The sequence below is a fragment of the Chaetodon auriga genome, chromosome 20 (genome assembly GCF_051107435.1).
Source record: "Chaetodon auriga isolate fChaAug3 chromosome 20, fChaAug3.hap1, whole genome shotgun sequence".
Lineage (NCBI taxonomy): Eukaryota > Metazoa > Chordata > Actinopteri > Chaetodontiformes > Chaetodontidae > Chaetodon > Chaetodon auriga.
The window spans coordinates 4,437,831-4,453,231 of NC_135093.1; the positions used below are offsets into that span (position 1 = coordinate 4,437,831).

The 15,401-nt window shown below is 46.1% G+C and overlaps 1 protein-coding gene across 1 annotated transcript; it reads left to right on the forward strand.

Moving 5' to 3' along the window:
* Positions 1–113: 113 nt before the first annotated feature.
* fbxw10 (F-box and WD repeat domain containing 10) lies at positions 114–5,248 on the forward strand. Its single transcript, XM_076760438.1, is given in 12 exon segments — positions 114–627; positions 916–1,071; positions 1,914–2,044; positions 2,160–2,267; positions 2,374–2,480; positions 2,558–2,761; positions 2,848–2,969; positions 3,253–3,407; positions 3,519–3,661; positions 3,746–3,904; positions 3,999–4,276; positions 4,581–5,248. Coding segments are annotated over 12 exon segments (2,745 nt in total).
* Positions 5,249–15,401: the final 10,153 nt, after the last annotated feature.

Sequence of the window (15,401 nt, forward strand, 5' to 3'; positions counted from 1 at the left end):
CTGGCGCGTGGAACCTGTTGCCTGGCAACCCGCTGAATGTCTTCTGTCTGTTTGTTGATGTTCCTCGAAGTGACGACGCAGCCAACGGAGAGCACCACAAACACAGCACCGACATGAAGTCCGATAAGTTTGGTCGAAGCGCGTCGGCGTGCGAGCTGAGCCGTGACACGGCGCGAGGATGCGCCGACATGTGCGGAATGTGTCCGCCTTGCGCCTTCGCCCCTGACCCACCGGGTTCCGCTCGGTGCTCGTGGAGGCTGTCGGATGAATTCAAGAGGAGATTCGTAGTGGAGCTGATCTTACGGTGCAGTAACGCCCAAATGCTCGAAAGCATCCAGAGTGTGCTGAGTGTCACATCATGGCCTCTACTCACTTACGCCAGGTCCAGGAGCCCCGCGTCTCCTCAGGATTTCCCCTGCAGGAGCCCAGACCCGGCGCTGGGTGGGAGACCGCTGGGCATCGACATAAATGAGATCTGGAAGTGGTTCAGCAGCAGCCCGGACTGGATGAAATCACGCTATCTCTGCCGTGTTTTGTCACTTTGTGACGCCGAACTATTACGCATGGTTGCTAATTTAACCAGCGTGCTTCTGGTCAGACAAAAACGAGGGTTTCTGCAATTTCATGGTAAAAACAAAACAAAACAAAACAAAACAAAACAAACAAACAAACAAACAAACAAACACAAAGATCATGGTTAGATAGTTTAGTTTTGTTAAAAAGTCTATTCTCTTGAAATTGAACTTGTGCAAACTTAGAGCAATTTGAGTTGCGGTGCAATTCCTACAATCCACCGCTAGAGGTCGGTAAAGGACGTACAGTTTGCTTCAGTTATGAAGTGATTGAACGCAACACGATCTTTGCTTTGTTTATTTTAATCACTAATAATTCTTACCTACCGTATGCCATTTTCAGCCAGTAGCCACAATCAACAGGATCAGGACAGTGATGACGAGCCGGAGGACCCCGCTCTTATGGTGGTGCCAGGATCCTCAAAGTCTGTGTCTGGAATCAGCCGATACCGAGACTTCATAGGCTACCTACCTGTTGATCTGTCAAAGAGGATATTAGGTAAGTCAGCGCACAGGTAACACTAATGACATGCTAAAATCACTGATAATTTGAAGCACTTTCATTACTTTGGCACCTTCAACAGACACACACGAAGTGTTTGCAGGCTGCCAGATTGACAGCCAATTGTATTCTTTATATATTTCTATTATGCAACATAAATCATTAAAAATGTTTCAAGTTAATCCGATAATGTGCACATCTTTAGTACTTTAAGATGCTGTATCCAGACAGACACACACATACAGGCAGTCCAATGATGAAATCTAACTACTTTGAGTGAGTGTTTTCTTCTCATGTCTTGTTATTATTACATTACACTTACATTCCAAGTAAAATTTTAAATGCACGACTTGTACCTGTAATGGAGTATTTTTACAGTCTGATATTAGTACTTTAACTAATGCAGTCAAACAGGAGTCAACTTTATTGTCCATCTTCAGTCTAAAGTGTGCATCTACCCGCCCTGAAACTGACAGCGTAGAGAAACGAAGCCGGTCTGACGGCACTATGGGGATGCAGCTTAATTACTTAAGAATGCTCGTTAAATTCTTCCCATTCAAGTGGGAAGCTCTTTTATATAAGAACAACAAAGCCCTGCCAAGCAAGCGATTGGCTGTCTGCTCCCATTGACTTCTGTCTGATGGATTACTTTAAGGAAGAATATGACACAAAGGCATCCAAGCAGTGTAGCACACTGAGACAAAGTGATCAATATTACATTTGCATTTGGTATTTTTATCAATAAAACAATAAACAGTCAAAAATATTTTCCATTCTGTCTGTTACTAATGTTGTGCATGCACGCAGACATCACACTGTCCCTGTGTGTCCTCCACCAGGTCTGTTGGATGAGCACACTCTGAGGCGCTGCCTGAAGGTTTGTCCACACTGGCAGCGCCGCACACAGGAAACCTTGGAGGAAATCAAGTTCAGGAGAATTTTTCAGGATCAGATTAAGGCGATGATGAAGGTGGAGCATTTGTATGTCTATGATTTAGTAAGATTTTGTATCTTTAAAAGTCTTTCAGCTGTTGGTGATGAGGATGAAATCAAATCACCAGTAATCGTTTTTTTTCCTCTTCTAGAGGTGCAAAGGTGTTAATATCGTCAGTCCTACGTACGCCAGCATCGTCAAAGTCCCCGTCCCTGTCCGGGATGATGAGACAGAGGATGTTCAAGCTGGTGTCCAAAAGGTCAACAAATCAATACCTTAATTAGCGCTATAAATAAACTTTGGTTTTCGCGCCAGACGTACGTTTGCCAGTGTGTGAATTGTCTTTTCTTTGACTGCCTTCACAGGTGGAGCCATTTGCAGCTGCTTATGCCAAAATCAAAACCAGGACAGTGCGAATGGAGGAGCGAAATGTTTATTGTGGTGCATATTTTACCACCGTGCTGCTGGACAAGTCAGTGCCTCGCTAATCGCTGCACACGAAACAAACCTTATGCTGCGTGACTGATGCATCCCAGTTGTGTCTGACAGAGGAGATCCTCATCGGGTGGTGGACTACAGAGGTGGATCGTTCATGGCCATGGGCTCCAAGGACCGTGCGGTGCATCTGCTCTATGTGGCGTCAGAAACAAAAGTGGTGTCAGTGATGAAGGGCCACGCCGGCAGCGTGCGGGCGGTGCTGCTCTGTGAGGACCGAGACCTGGTGATAACTGCGAGCTACGATACAAGCATCAGGTGAGGGGCAGACAATCAGTGTATGATAATTAGACTGAGATTTGATCGGCCGGGTTGAGATTTGTTGTCTCTCATCACACCTGCAGGTGCTGGAATCTGAAGACAGACAGGTGCGTGATGGTGCTGTATGGACACACTGGCACTGTCAACTGCCTGGATGTCCATGCTGACAGACTTGTCTCAGGAGCTAAAGACCGTCTGGTAAAAGGTGAGCAGCCTTTGAAGGACGTCCATCGAGGTTCAGACATCTTCAGAAATGGACGGACTGACACACTTTAGCCTCTGGCAGTTCAACACGTCCGCATCTCTGTTTGGCTGGAGCCTCCTCAAATCAGGAAAATCCTGCAAGTTGTGATAAATTTCCAATAGCACAGAATATGTTCATCGAGTTTCAGGCTCGTTCTGTTCGATGTCACGTCATTTGTATGTTTTAATGTTTTAAACCACTGTTGTGAACTTAACTACACTATACTTAACATCCGCACTGGCAGCGTGGAGTCTACGCACAGGGAAGCATTTTGAGGGTTTAAATTTCAAGCACCCCAGTTCTGTCCAGTGTGTGAGGATCAGGACGAGGACAGTCTGCAGCAGCTGTGTCCGGGGCCTTGTCAAAATATGGGACATGGAGAGTGCGTCGCTGCTCAGGGTGAGACTGTTGTGTAAACTCTGTTCCAGTAAGCACTTTGTTTTCTGTATGTCAACAGTTGATAAGACCTTTGTTCATAAGGTGTTCTTTTTTTTTTTTGGTTTCCTGAAGGTGATCAATGCGCACAGGAGCTCAGTGAAGTGCCTGTTCTTGGACGAATGGCACCTTTTATCCGGGGACTGCAACGGTCAGGTCATGGCCTGGAGCATCAGCTGTGACACTGAACAGTGTCTGATGACCTTCAGCCACCCGAAGTAAGCAGGAAACCCTGGTGGGTCCAGAAAGCTACTGCAGCTTTTTTACCCGAAATGTTGAGCTGAATGCTGACTTTTCTGCAGGGAGGTGAAATCTCTGACTCTCCTCCACCTCCGCGTCGTTACTGGCTGCGTGGATGGAAAGATTCGCATATTTAATTTCCTCACCGGAGACTGTCTGAGAGACATCACGGCAGAGGCTGAAACAGGCCAAATACTGTCGCTGCGCTTCCATGAAAACAGGTGAGTCAGCCGCATGAAAGCAGGTGTCATGCTCAGATCTTGCATCAGTGGTGTACACCCGTCACTCGTTTTCTACGTCTTCACCCTCTTTTAGCATATTAGTGAACTCGACATCCAGCGTGAAGCTCTACCAGTTTGCCAAAGTGTTCTGGGACTACGGGAGCTCATCAGAGGGAGGTCAGGGTGATGTTTCTGAGGAACCCGCTGCTGCTCTCAGAAAGCCTCCTCTCACCTGTGTCGAGGCAGATCACACGGCTCAGGTGGCTTCATCCGGCCAGGGGATGCACAACTGTAACAGCAAGAAACCAGAGAGAGCTCAGCTGCTGCGCCACACCTGCTCCCCGCCCACCCCCGCTAAATGTCGAGCACCAGGTAAGCATGCTCAGCTGTATTGGATTAGATTATATTAGACTGAGGCGACTAACTCAAGCCGCATTTTACCTCAAAACACCACTGAGGAGCCATCCTCATTTACAGAGGCGTCGTGATGTAAAGCAATGCTTGAAAACAGAGCGGCTGACATTTCAAACAAGATCTGAAATAAGACCTTTGAACAGCTGTAGTGACGGCAGGGAGTCCAAGTTTAAGGCCTTTTGCAGATTGTTCCATGTGTGGTAGAAGTGGTAGAAACATGTTTGAAGATCAGCTGGTTGTAAATGAAACGCTTCCTTCACAGCCAGAGAGCGCTGTGCCAAACAGGCTCTGATGCTGAGTGAGAGGGCAACGAGTGAGCGCATGAAGAGGAGGGGTCCTCATCATCCTCCCACACGCGACTCCCTCCTGCTCAGGGTCAACGCCATCCAGAGGGCGCAGTGCACGGACGAAGTCAGCATCAACATGGAGTGCAACGCCAGGCTGCGAGACTCCTGGGGCCCTCACACGTCCCAGGATCCTCTGTACCCCGACCTGAGTCTGCGGACCCAGATCGATCCACCGCAGCCCCGCAGGGCCAAGACATGCGTTCCCATTTTAAAAAGAGCTGTCAGTCAAAATATGACAAACACAACGCGAGGCAGAGCGCGGCATCAGAGCGCTGACACACACAGGGCAGGCAAGAAAGTGAGTGAGTTCACTGTGAGTGCCACAGAGGGGCCACGGGCTCCCGAGCGCCTTCTCAGGAGATCAGCACCAAATCCAGAATGCTCCATGAAAGCTAGCACCAGCTTGCCCAGGATCAACCCTGTGGGTGCATTCAGGGAGCAGGCAGGATCGAGGCTGCCTGCAGTGACCCAGCTCGAAGACCGTGTCCGGGCCGAGAGACATCTCACGCAGAGCTGTGAGCAAAAACTGTCCGAGAGGGACAAGAAGCAGGAGGAAACATGAAGACAGTCACATGTGCATTAGATGCTAACAGACAGATGCTAATTTATATTTTTATCTGATATAATGTGTCACCACTGCACCACCACTTTGTGCTCAAAGGCACCATATGTGATATTTCACCAACGCTCCACTAGGGGTCAGTATTGCATCATCCAGTTGTTGGTTGATGGTTGTTAAAAAGTGGTTTTGCAGCAGAAGCACTTTGTCCAGAATCTGTTCATTGGTAGTTTAATTATTTATTAGTAAGTTTTTACAAGTTTATGTTTTTTAGATGTTTCTTTCTGTTTCTGAATTTACGATATACAGATTGAGCTAACACGGTTTTAATGCAGTGTCTTTTACATTTTTTAGGTAGTTTGCTTCAAAACGTGAAATAAGGGGTAGTGTTTTCATATTTTCAGACACTTTTCCTCCACACTGTCTAATTAATTCTACAAAAACGCCCTTTCAAGCATTTCTTCTCAGATTCCAGCAGTTAGAATAATCAGTGCCTGCCACTTAACACCTGCTGTTTGTACCAGTGTTAATATTCTTCATCAGGAGAATATTCTCGTCTGCTAATTTTCCCTCCGTTAATGAGCCATCCAGTCCTTCAGCAATCAAGCGACAGCAAATCTTTGTGGATTTTCAGCTCTCGCAGCACTTCAAACAAGCTGGGAGAAGTCATGGGAGTGGTGAGGAGCTTCTCCCATCCAGAGAGACCTTTCACCCTGCCACCTGCCCTCTAGCCCCGCTGCCTCCAGGGCATCATTAGGGGCGAGGAGGTTGAAGATCAGGGAGAAGGTCCTCTGCTTTGACAGCAGCAGCACAACAGCTGGGCACCCGTGAATAACAAAGGGTTATGGGGAGAAGTGACCGGGTAAGACGCCCCACTTTGGAGAAGCTCCTCTTTCAGGAGCGCTCTGCTGCTAATTAATTTGATCTGCAGAAAACTGGGGATAATGGCGTCTCCCCCCCCTTTTTTCCTCCTGTGGCAGTGTGACGTAGGGAGACAATGCAATCCCCTCCTGCCACCGCGAGCTCGGCTTAGCTTCATCATGCAGCACAGCTCCCTCATTGTTTCATCAGGTATGGAGTCTCTTGTCCAGGACCGGCGGAGCTGCAGGGGGGATAATGAGCGTAAAATCAAAGCAAAGTTAGAAAAGGGAAAGTCTTCATGGAGGAATGCTCTTAGACCTTCTGCTCCCTCGAGTGGGCCCAAGGGTTGGCCGGGGAGAGGAGGGCACAGGTTTATTTATGCATGAGGAGAAGCTTGAAAGAAATGACGGGTAACCCTCTCGCGGTGAAAGAAGGCCTTTAAGGGCTGGAGGTTCAGGAGAAGGCGACAAAGGACGATTCAGTACGACCCAGCTGGCCTTTGCTCTACATGGATCTCCATCTCCAAAGGTGGATATTTGCATCATAGTTCATTTGTCAAATTAATTTTTCAAATTTTGTCATGCCGTGTCAGCAGCAGGTTTGAACTCTTCACTCGGTTTAGACTAGAACCGTCCTTCCAGACCAGGTCAGTCCTGGTTAGTCATGCTATAGAATGATTAACCAAATCATGGTCTGCTCTATTTTTGTATTTGCATGTCACTCAGACGGGCGGCTGACTTGCCCCGGAGCTGTCCAGATATCACACCGTTCCCAGGTCTAACGAGATGGGCATCAGATGCAAAAGCTCAATGAATATGCAAATGGGACCGCTCTCATGGGGCACTGACTCGAGATAAGAACAGAGGCTAAATCTCCCCATTGTGGCAAACATAGTCTGGACATTGTTCTGAAAGGCAGCCATAGACCGTGCTGTATCCCAGGAACTGCTGGAGAACCGAAGCCCAGCTTAAACGAGGATCATAATGAGCAACTTCAAGGCCTGACACAGCCGTGACATCAACGCATGGGAGCGACGACAAGTGCCTTGATCTTAGGACAGCTTTAAACGCCAGGCCACACGGCCAGCGCTGCTTCCCTGTTAGGATTCAGCGGAGACGGGCTGGAAACAGGATCCATATGCCTTTCTGACCTCATTTGCAGATAGAGATCACAAGTGAAAGGGGATACAGCCAGAACGAGGGAAGGCAATTAACAGGAACACCATTACCGAGATATGGGACTGATTAACATCCACATCCAGCCAAGCCAACTAGATAAGAGGGAATCTGATTGCTCATTGATTGGATCTCGGCGGTGCCTCTGCAGCTGGGCAGGTTCCTGTTTTCTAAAGTTGGACCTCGCTGCGTTCAAGGGCCCTTGATTGAGCCAAAAGGAGCGGAGTGAAACCGCTGTGACCACACATCAGGAGGATGATCAAAGAGGCTACTGCTCCTCGTCTACAAGACAAACCCCCAGCGGATGATTGTGCTAAGCTGTTACTCACAGACGGTTCAGTGCGAGCGCATGTCAGAGAGCGCAGATATGGGCTGTGGAGGTGACACCTGAATTAGCTGAGGCTGACGTACAGTAAACGCGTCACTCCATATAAAGAGCCACTGTGCGATCGGACTGCTTTTTTTTTTTTTTTTCCCTGGCTCTTGATTTTGTTTGTGTTTATTCTATGAAGCTTAAACTTTTTCTTTTCCATTTAGGAACTGACTGATTGCACCGAGAGACCATCTGTTTTTACCGCGTGACATCTGGAATGTGTTGTGATAATTGCAAAGAGATTATTTTCTATCTGCAAGACCTATTATACGCAAAAGACACAGAGAAACACCAGAGGCTGCGGCATATATTAGATTCAAACTTGGGTGTTTCTGTGCCATTGTTGACAGACAGCAGTGATTTTTAGTGCTTGTCCTCTGGGGGGCCCACTAGACCTGTTCACAGACCTGTTCAGTGACAAGTCCTGAATGTTTCAACCAATTATCGACGCTTCGGCAGTTCAAGTCTCGTCTTTTCTACATGTTTTTGACGTCTCGTGGCGTCTTTGTTAAGATAATGTCTTGCATTAACTGCATGACCTCACAATTATTGAGAAATAATCTTGTAATTACTGCAAATTGCATGTAAAATTACACTGTGCTGCGTTTCTCTCCGTATGCTACTATAATTAAATGCTCATAAATTTAAAGGCAGGCTGAAGCTGCTTTAATAACAGGCTTTACAGTCTATTTGATTATTTCTTAGGTTTTCTCGGCATGTCAGCGTGAATGTGTTTCAGTGAGTCACCGTTAAACAAGAGAGGGGTGTCAGCGGATTGACCTGCCGTCTCAATGGCCCCCAGTCTTCACAGAGCAGCTCCAGACACATGCAGGCGACAGTGTTAAGTGTCATAATTTCACTATTTTCTCAGACATAAATACAGAGACGTAAGAGTCAAAGGTCAACTGCATAAAACTTCCCTATTTAGAGGTCAGTAGACACATATCGTCTGGGGGGGGGCACCTTGGAACAAAAAGGCAATTCACACGCGAAAAGTCACAGCAAACGGCATCTGACTCCACTTCCTGCCACAAAACGAACAGAAAATTAATTGTAGCAGCGGACTACAAAGGTCTTCACGCACCAAAGAAGAAGAACAAACCCTTAAGTGGGCCCAGAGCTGCAGCCGAGGATTAGAGGTCTCGTGTTGGACGCAATTGTACTTCTTGTGACAACTCGCTGGAGAGGCGTTTGAAAACGGCGCTGCCACCATTTTTCTATTAAGGGTGTAATCTTCGTCACGTACGGTAAATAGTGACACCATCTCCAGCGTAAACAGAAGTGTTTCTATTTAGAGTCTCAGCAACATGGCGGCAGTGTGAGGGAGAGTTCAGGACAGCTAATGGACATCTTTATCAGCGCTTTCCTCCGAGTTTGAGTCACGCACTTAATCACAGTCTGACAAACAAATGGCTGTTCACTCATCTCTAGTACAGATGTTTGCTCTCCACCGAGTCCTGATACCAGCAGAGCTCTTGCTGTTTGGAGAGGTTCACGGAGCCTGATAAGAAAGGGCCCCCACTGTGGGCCGAGCAACTGCCCACACATACAAAATCTCACTTTCAGGGGCGCGTTAAGAGACGGGTTTTGATTGTGAAATGAGTTGTGGTGCTTTTTTTTTTTTTTTCTTGAAAAGTGAACTGCTGCTGCCCCTGCATGGAAATTCTGATGGATGTGGTCCACTATAGTCTCCCTTCACAGATCATTTCAGAAAAATAAACTTTCTACCTTACACCATTACTTAGATTTAAGCTCAATCCCCAGAACATTCGAGCAATTCAGGCAACCTCTGAAAACGCTCTATTTACCTCGCAGCTGAATTCACAATCTTCCTGTAAGCAACCCAACACCAGCCACAACAAATTCGGCTTTCCAGACACAATAACTCGACTGCTGTTACTCTCTCCTGGCTTGACCCTGGCCCAGGAAGAGCCTTTTTTGGAGGCGAGCAGAACCAACGGGTGTCCTAGCTTAGATATTTCACAGCTCAGCGGGTTTCCGAGCGTGTTGATACAAGTGCTGGGAAATAACACACAGCCTGGTTGATTCATGCCATTTGTGTTTTTCATTTAGTTGTCATGTGCAGGGTTTTTTTTGTGGAGGGTGGGTGGGGGGGTGGGGGGGGCTGTGGATAAAACTGACCCATATTAGCAGCAGATGTTTTGGGTCATGGAGTGGAGCGTCGTATGTGCTTTTCCCAGGGGCTCGTGTGGTGAGAGGAGTATCAGCCTTGGCCACCAGGCGGGTAGCTGGAGAGTTTGTCACTGGAGAGGAGCCAGTTTATACTCCTAGACCAGTCGATAATGTGGAGGAGGAAATGAACGAAATATGTCAGGTTGTTTAACAGCTTTAGCCTACTACCGTTTTGTCTTTGCTGTAAGAAGTTTTACTATTTTTGTATGTTTTCCTTTTTCACTGTTTTCCTCCTTCTACCGTACAAGCAGATAAGCTAGCAGGGTTACCGAAAACTAGCCCACTAACGCCTTCAGCTGTGCCGGTTGGTCACACGAAATCAAGTCTCTCATGGCCATCGAGAGTCTCCAACTCGTCAGCAGATTTTTTTTTGTTTTGTTTGTGGACAGAGCACGTGTTTCCCTGTTTCAGCTAAGCTAAGCTAACCAACTGCTTGCTGTAGCTTCATATTCTGTGAAGACCCGCCTCTACTCTGCTACCGCTAATCCTCAACAAGCAACGCTGGTGTAGGTCATGTGGACATTTTTCGGACTACTGGGATTCAGTAGTAATGGGCCGTCGGACATGTTTAGCGGGCTGAGACGATAAAGGGATCGCTCCTCTTTTCTACATCTTGACAAGAAAGCCATTAAGCATATCAAAAATGTCACACTATAATATTCTCTTATCAGTTATCTGTCATTTAAGGGCATTCAATACGTGGACGTATTAATCTGTTCACTCACAAATCTCTGAGGGACAACGCCGACCTTCAGCTGGACTTTGTAATGCTTTGGTGCCGTAGACGTGTCAGCGTCTGGATGCCCTCCACTGGCATCCAGACGCGGTTTCATTTTCAGCTTTCGTTATTGAAATGCAGCTCTTGGGCCGTTGGTGAGTGAGATGCTGGTATTGTGACGGGTCTCTCCTCTCTTACTCCACGATTCACCGAATCCCGCAGCCTCTCACCCTGCCCTCCCACAGCCTACAGCTGTTAAAACACCCCATATTATTCTCATAATTGTTTCAGCGTGCAGGCTGTTATTTTAATGTGCCAAGCTGGATGAGTCAGGAATCGAAAACTGTTGCGGTGCGAAAGGCAAGTATTTTCTGACTACTGACATTCTTCTGGGTATTCTGACGTTTGGACCGTTCCTTCCCTGCGTGGCCGCCTTATTATCAGGTGATTACCTTTTAATTTGGTAGTGTGAAACAAATAAAAGCTGACAAAGGCCGGGCTGTGGCGAGCTGTCTTCTAATTGACCCACAGACATTCCGTTCAGGCTTACCGGATGATACGGCTCCCCGTCACATTTGGGTCCGCTATGTTTAACATTTCTGTAATATTTCTTCTTCACAATCCTCCAACTGCAATAATTCACACAGCGATACATCTGTTTGGCCACGGCTGACATGTCTCATACGCATGTCACAAAGTGGGAAATGGATACGGAGAGAGAACTGTGCAGTTAACATGAACGCAGGCAACGTTCCTCTGAAATGATGGCAATTTTACGGGCTGATATGAATTAACAGGTTCTCCAAGATACACATGTGTTTCTCAAGTGTTTTCCTTTGGTTTCAATGAGAGGTTGTGTTGTAACTCGCACGTTTTGGCGTCACGTGTTTCAAAATTTTCCCATTTTTCTAGCGTCCGCCTGGAGCAAATAACACCCACTTAAATCTAAAGATTTCTTACATCTTTTAAAGGTGTTTATGTTGCTTAATGACTAAATCAGAATTAGTGATTTAACCAGGAGAGTCTTGGCCATTTCTTATAAATCTGCCTGCCAGTAATTTTCCTCTTTTCTTTCTCTAGAGCACCATGACTCCATGGCTTTGGCTGCTTACTCACTCAAATGGTGTTTTATGTAACCTTCCCCAAAAGACTTTTAATAATTACAACCCATTTTTTTCTTCTTTCAACGTCCGTTAACAGCTGCGAGAAAATTAATTTGAAGCCAGCGTGGGGGGAAAAAGTAGATAAAAAGGACTGCAGATACACGAACGGCCACTCTTGAGGAGCACAAGTCTGGAAATTTATAGTTCTCATTCGGAAAAGCTCTATAAGGTGAGATAAAGAATGTAACTGATCCTCGTGCAGCTGCAGCTTTTAACAGCTAGGAGTGTTTAAAAGGTGCTCTGCTGAGGCAGTTTGGGTTAGTGCGCTGTTTTCCTTCAACAATAAAAGCATGGAGTAAGAATGACATAGCCGGAGTTGTCTTTCCCACACAATCTGCACACGGCATCTCACGTCTTGCAGTGTGTGTTGGGGTAGGGCTGTCATCTAGTTACAGCTCCTCTGTGGAAAAGCTAAATTTCACGTTAGCAAGGTTTATTACACGGTGCTGTTTCACACACAGTCTAAACATGTTGAATGCTGCCGAAAAGCAGAGATAAAGAGGCAGAAATTAAAGCTACAGGAAGAATGAAAGACATCGTTTGCAATCTTTTGGCTAATGAAATAAAAATCCGTGACAGTCCATGACAATTTCACCGAGCTCTCTAAATGCCAAGCCACTGCATACGTACACGAAGGAAACCTGATACCATGTGATAAGTTGGAAATGTCAGACCACTCTTTTCCTTCTGCAAGTGTCTACGTTTGTGTACGGAGCGCACTGATGTGGCTACATCAAAAGACGTCTTTGCTGCGAGTATGAAGCTGCGGCTCAGCCTCTCGCATGCAGCTCATGTGTTTTGAATAAACTAGATTCACTTAAAGCGCTCTGCCAAGGAGGCCGAGGCAATGATCTGCCGGTGTCACGGGGAAAGACGCCGTCCCCCAGCGATACTGGGCTGCAAAACGCAGCTCTGTTACATATTTTACAGCCAAAATTACAATTAAAAAAATGTGAGAATCTTCAGGCAGCTTGATGCCGTAGACGGAAAAGTAATGACTTTCAAGCTCGAAGCAAGAAAAATCACAAAAGCAGGTATTTAAGGAAAACTGATGTCGGTGTTTGAGGATTTGATGTGGTGAAACTGTGTGGTGACTGTAAAATCTTTGAGGCTTTTCAGCTTTTTCCACACATGAAACAGCAAATATTTGTTGTGATATTTCAAAGTAAGGAAGCTGCATCGATAATGAGACTAAAATAACGGGACTGAAAAGGATGTGAGAAGAGCCGAGCAGAGAAAAAAAGCACACGTTTGAAACCCAACTTCAGTGACGAGACTGAAATCATGACAACAGTTTTTGTTCTCACATAATTATGAGCGAACATACAGAACGTCTGTGAGGAGAGGAGACTTTGCACGTTAAACTTTATTTTCCTGTGTAACTTTGCACATTCACCTTTTATTGCACTGAGAGCTCATCTTATATTAATTATAATCTATATTTATTCTTTTTTTTTTATCTGTTACAGCAGTTTTTAATGCACATGTATTTGTTAAAATAGTGTTTTTCTTACATCAGGTCAGTTTAGTGTAAGTTATGTGTGTTTTGTAATTTGCCTCGGGGGGTCCATAAAACACTCTATGAGGAAACAGATTTCAATATTTTCACCTAAAAATTAAGTTCTGATTTTGACATAATACGGTTTAAAGTTTGCTGTGGAGACAACGGACTATTTAATATTCACTGGTTTGCCAAAGAAAAGCAGTCCTCGGGGTTTGTGGGACGATGAAACTCAAAATGGAAACACATTCATTTTTATTATTTTCATAAGACGGCAAATCAGACAAAGCTGAAACAGACAGCTGGTCTGTTTTTGGATGAAGCTTTAAATGCACGATCACAACTCTGATATTTCAGCTTCTAGAATCCAGTTTTTATTGAACGCTTTCTTCTCCTTCAGCCTGCGAGCCGGTGCCTCGCTGTAACAAACATTTTCCTTTCGTTTTTCACATTGAAACCAGGATCAGCGCGCTGTAATATTTCTGGGCTGTGACTGGCTTGGACGGCCACCTCGAGTGCAGTAAATTGAATGTAAAATCTAATCTATTCAAACTAAATTTTCAATTAAAGGTGAACTATTCCAGGACCAACAGAAAACCAGATGTTTCTGCAGGCTTGTGAGTGTAGTCTTGACTGGCTTACAGACACGGTGCCATCTCAAAAGCTTTTCTGTCCACAGATGACAGACTGCTTTTTAAAGGTCCAGTGTGCAGGATTTAGTGGCATCTAGTGGTGAGATTCCCTCTGTGGATATAAAGCTCAATCTAAGGTAACAACAACAAAGCAATTCTAATATCCCCGACACACAAGATTATACTGTAGGCTCATGAACACTGTAAGAGAAGAGCCTCGTCTCATTAATTAAATTTCCAAACGCGACTATCTTTCACAAACTTAAATGCACACTTACAGTGCACATGGCCCACAGCAGGGATGGCCCCTCGTTTTTACCAATCTGAAATGAAACCAAACCTCAAAGGGCAACAGTGGGACTTGGTGGAGACTAATGTTTTGAAAAACGGGTGAGTCACACTCAAAATCCATCGGAACTGCTCTCCATGGCTAATTAAAATAAACCAGTGGCCTGCAATCACGGTTCCAGTTGGCGTCGCCCGTATAAACAGCTCGCTGCCTTAAAAAGCGAACCCATGATTCTCGGGACCAAAACAGTGGCGCGTGTCCCAGGCGGGTTAGAGCGAGAGTGCCGGGCTGGACGACGGCACAAAGGCCACATCTGGGATCGCTGTGTCGTGAAAAACACTGTGGAGATGCCGAGATACCCACGCAAAACAGGCGCCCGCAACATTACTCCAAACATCCATGTGAATATCCCATATTTGACTGGCTTCCACTCAGCTGAGTGTTTACCTCTGGGAAAGTCTCTCGAGTGGCACGAAGACGTGACAGCGGATTCTGGCATCAGCTTGATCCGTCCCAAATGGGCGAGCCGTCAACGTGACAGTAGGTGAAAACAAATACCCCTGAAATCTCATGTGAGGTTAAGTTTTCCCACATGGAAAGAGAGACGTTCCGGGAACTGCTGGCACGGGTCGAACCATCAAACCTGAGATTTGGGTCGTGATACTGCATCCTGGCAAAGGATGGACTCCTCCTATCTCTTCCTCCTTCCACAGTTGGATGGAGTGTGTGTTGAGGATGCCATAAACTTAATTGTCCATAGTCTGGCTTTTATGGAAATGCCCACGAATTACTGCTGACCCTTTGTCTTTCCACAGTTTATTCATTTCTTACCATTCTGTGTGCATACCTGCAAATATTCAGAATATCCACAGACAAAAAAAAGGAGATTCAAGGACACTGCGAGACACACTACTGGCTTGTTCTCAATCCTCCCCGCTCAATTTGCTGTTTTTGGTCTAAGCTTTATTGAACTAACTCTGTATACCTGGCTCACACCCTCTTCATCCTCTGCAACAATAACACTACTGTGCCAGGAAGTTCCTGTTCTCCGCGTTCGGCCGCTGCCAATGTTGAGGGGAGCAAGGCAAGGCCTCAAATTCCCTTCATGTACGTTGATGTGATGCTTTGGTTTATTTTGAGAGGGAAGAGTGCCACATCCACCTCACGCTCCATTGTCAACATGGTGCTCTCTCCCGAAAGCTGGAGGGCAGGGTGAGATGTTAGTTTTGAAGAGGGCTGTTTATCAGTTTGGCGTGCCACACATGCCATTCA